This window comes from Portunus trituberculatus, chromosome 32, assembly GCF_017591435.1.
Source record: "Portunus trituberculatus isolate SZX2019 chromosome 32, ASM1759143v1, whole genome shotgun sequence".
Classification (NCBI taxonomy): domain Eukaryota; kingdom Metazoa; phylum Arthropoda; class Malacostraca; order Decapoda; family Portunidae; genus Portunus; species Portunus trituberculatus.
This window is the reverse complement of record NC_059286.1, coordinates 9,716,140-9,718,639: the sequence shown is the minus strand read 5'-3', so window position 1 is coordinate 9,718,639 and position 2,500 is coordinate 9,716,140. Positions and strand designations below refer to the sequence as shown.

Here is a 2,500-nt window from a genome sequence, read left to right as displayed (position 1 = left end):
AGCATCATCATCATCATCAGCCAGCCCAACCAGAGCAACACTCACGGCCACTAGGTTGGTCTGCACGGGGTTGGTGAGGAGGTGAGCCTTGACATTGAGCATGATGTCCTTAAAGTCCATGGCAGTGATGAAGCCTGAGCCTGTCTTGTCGAACATCTTGAAGGCCTGGACGGCGTGCTCCTCGTGGAAGTCCTGGCAAAACACACAGTCAGAGTTTATCAAGGTAGGACTTCAATGCCTCTCTATCCACAAACTGCAGTAGATACTCTCATCAAGGACCTTCTGAATAAGTGCAAATATTCAACACTTCTCTACCCACAAACTGCAGTGGATAATCGCATCAAGGACTTCCTGAATACGTGCAAATATTCAACACTTCTCTATCCACAAACTGCAGTGGATACTCTCATCAAGGACCTCGTGAATAAGTGCCAATATTTTCCATTTGTCAAAGGTACTACGGAAATCTGGCTGAAAGATACAAGGCAAATTTTTTAGTCACAATATTCAAACAAAGTATGCTAAACTGTGACTAGTTTTTCATGCTTTTCATTGCAAGCTTTTCCTTTTAACTTCTTCAGTACTGGGACGCATTTTTACCTTGAATTTTTGGGTGTGATCAGACAATTTTATTTACATTATGAAGGGTCTATAGAGATCAGAAGATTAATGGCCAGAGTCTTCACTGTTTTAATCCCCACATAAGTTTCTGAAGCTGTATATATCTTCAGTACTGGGACGCATTTTTACCTTGAGTTTTGGGTGTGATTAGACAATTTTATTTAACATTATGAAGGGTCTATGGAAATCACATGATGAATAGCCAGTCTTCACTATTCTAACCCCTACATAAGTTTCTGAAGCTGTATAAAATCACTAAATAGTAAGCAAAAAAAAATATGAAAACGTATGATGGTACTGAAGAGGTTAACATTTGATTCTTTGAGATATAAAAAATAAATCTGTCGTGTGCGTGTAACTTTCTCTTCACAAGTTGCTCATTGTAATTCTGGCAAAGTTTGAATAATGTGGAGGATAAGCATAAGTTAATCCTGACACATGCTAATTACTGAAAAAAAAAAAAAACTTCACGGTTCTTATGGATGTGACAAATGTTTCCCGTACTCTTGAAATAACAGTGAGAAGGTAACAAAGAGAAATATTTACGGGGTTGTTGCCATAACTCAAACAAATGACAGCTGGTGTGTTGCTGGTGGCCTGAATTATGAGTCAAGATCTTCTACAGCAGTGTGTGTGTGTGTGTGTGTGTGTGTGTGTACAATTTTGCTTTCCCACATTATCATTCCATCTCTTTTAATGCACAATCAAATATTAAGTATTTACTTAGGGTTGAGCTGGTATTTCTGGTGCAGTTTTCAATACTTGCACGGCTACATGTTCTCTCCATCACGAGCAGCAATCAGACACCTTATAAAGTAGGAACGCGCACATGGAGAAGCTTACATAAATGAGAGTGGGCATCATTATAAATTCATCTGACAGACACTAAATATAAAAGTTTCAAGAGTGCCACATTCCTGGAGCGTAGACGATGAGAAGGCACCAAATAAACTGTAACTCAATAAAACAATACTGTCATGTTGTGTTACTAAGAATTGAACTGGTGAAAAGACGAGAGGAGTGCTTCTACTTATGTTATGGAACGTGGTATGCTACTCTGATTTAATTTCCTCCGTTTTTTTTCTATTCTGTTTCCCCTTTCTCTTCTCTCTTTCCACTCCATTCCCCCTTCAAGGTCACAGTTTGTCGCAGTCATCCATCTTGATGCTTTTTTCCTCCTTGACTGATTCTCCTTTTCCCTCCATTTCACCTCCTCCGTTCTATCTTCCTACCTACTTCTCCACACTTCCTCTCGTTCCTTTACTTCCTTCCCTCGTGCATACCATTAACTTATTGATGAATTAATAACATCGACAACCCGTGACCTCATTGTTGTGGCGCCTTAAACAATTTATCAGTCTACCCTCCTCCTCCTCCTCCTCCTCCTCCGCCATACATCAATTACAAGCTCCCGCCGTTTATTTTCCTTGCTCCCCTCCCTTCCATCCTACTCGGATTTCCTTCCCGTGTGGGTGACTTACGTGCAGAAACTGGCTGAACTCCGCGTAGTTTATGGCTCTCTTCCTCTCCTTGCCGAAATACATCTTGACAAAGTCGCTGTCGAAGTCAAAAGGAACTTTCTGGTGCAGAGTCGTCTGCTTGATCACCTCCACGAACTCCTCTGTTGATGGAAGCCCAGGATTACGCATCTTACAAACTCACCTCCTGACTTTGTTTTATTTTCTCCATCTTCAGATTTATTTCCTCTCACAATGGATGAAAATGAAAGTTTTGAGTTATCCTACCCAAGAAAGTACAAGAGTTGCCAGCAAATCTTAACAAAACATATCGGAGTACTAACTGACATACACATTTTACAAAGCCAACGATTGATTTTGCTCTTCTTATTCATTATCGTAACAATCTTCTCTCACAGCGG

At 40.4% G+C, this 2,500-nt stretch overlaps 1 protein-coding gene across 3 annotated transcripts in view; it reads right to left on the bottom strand.

Annotated features, from left to right (window-relative positions):
- Window positions 1–2,500, bottom strand: part of LOC123511816 (calcium-binding mitochondrial carrier protein Aralar1-like) — a 146,217-nt gene that overhangs the window by 13,957 nt on the left and 129,760 nt on the right. For all 3 annotated transcript variants that reach the window (XM_045267853.1, XM_045267854.1, XM_045267856.1), the window contains 2 exons: window positions 2,103–2,242; window positions 46–192 (listed from right to left, as the gene is read on the bottom strand). In XM_045267853.1, coding sequence (XP_045123788.1) covers window positions 46–192; window positions 2,103–2,242 — 287 coding nt within the window. The remainder of the gene's footprint in view (window positions 1–45; window positions 193–2,102; window positions 2,243–2,500) is intronic.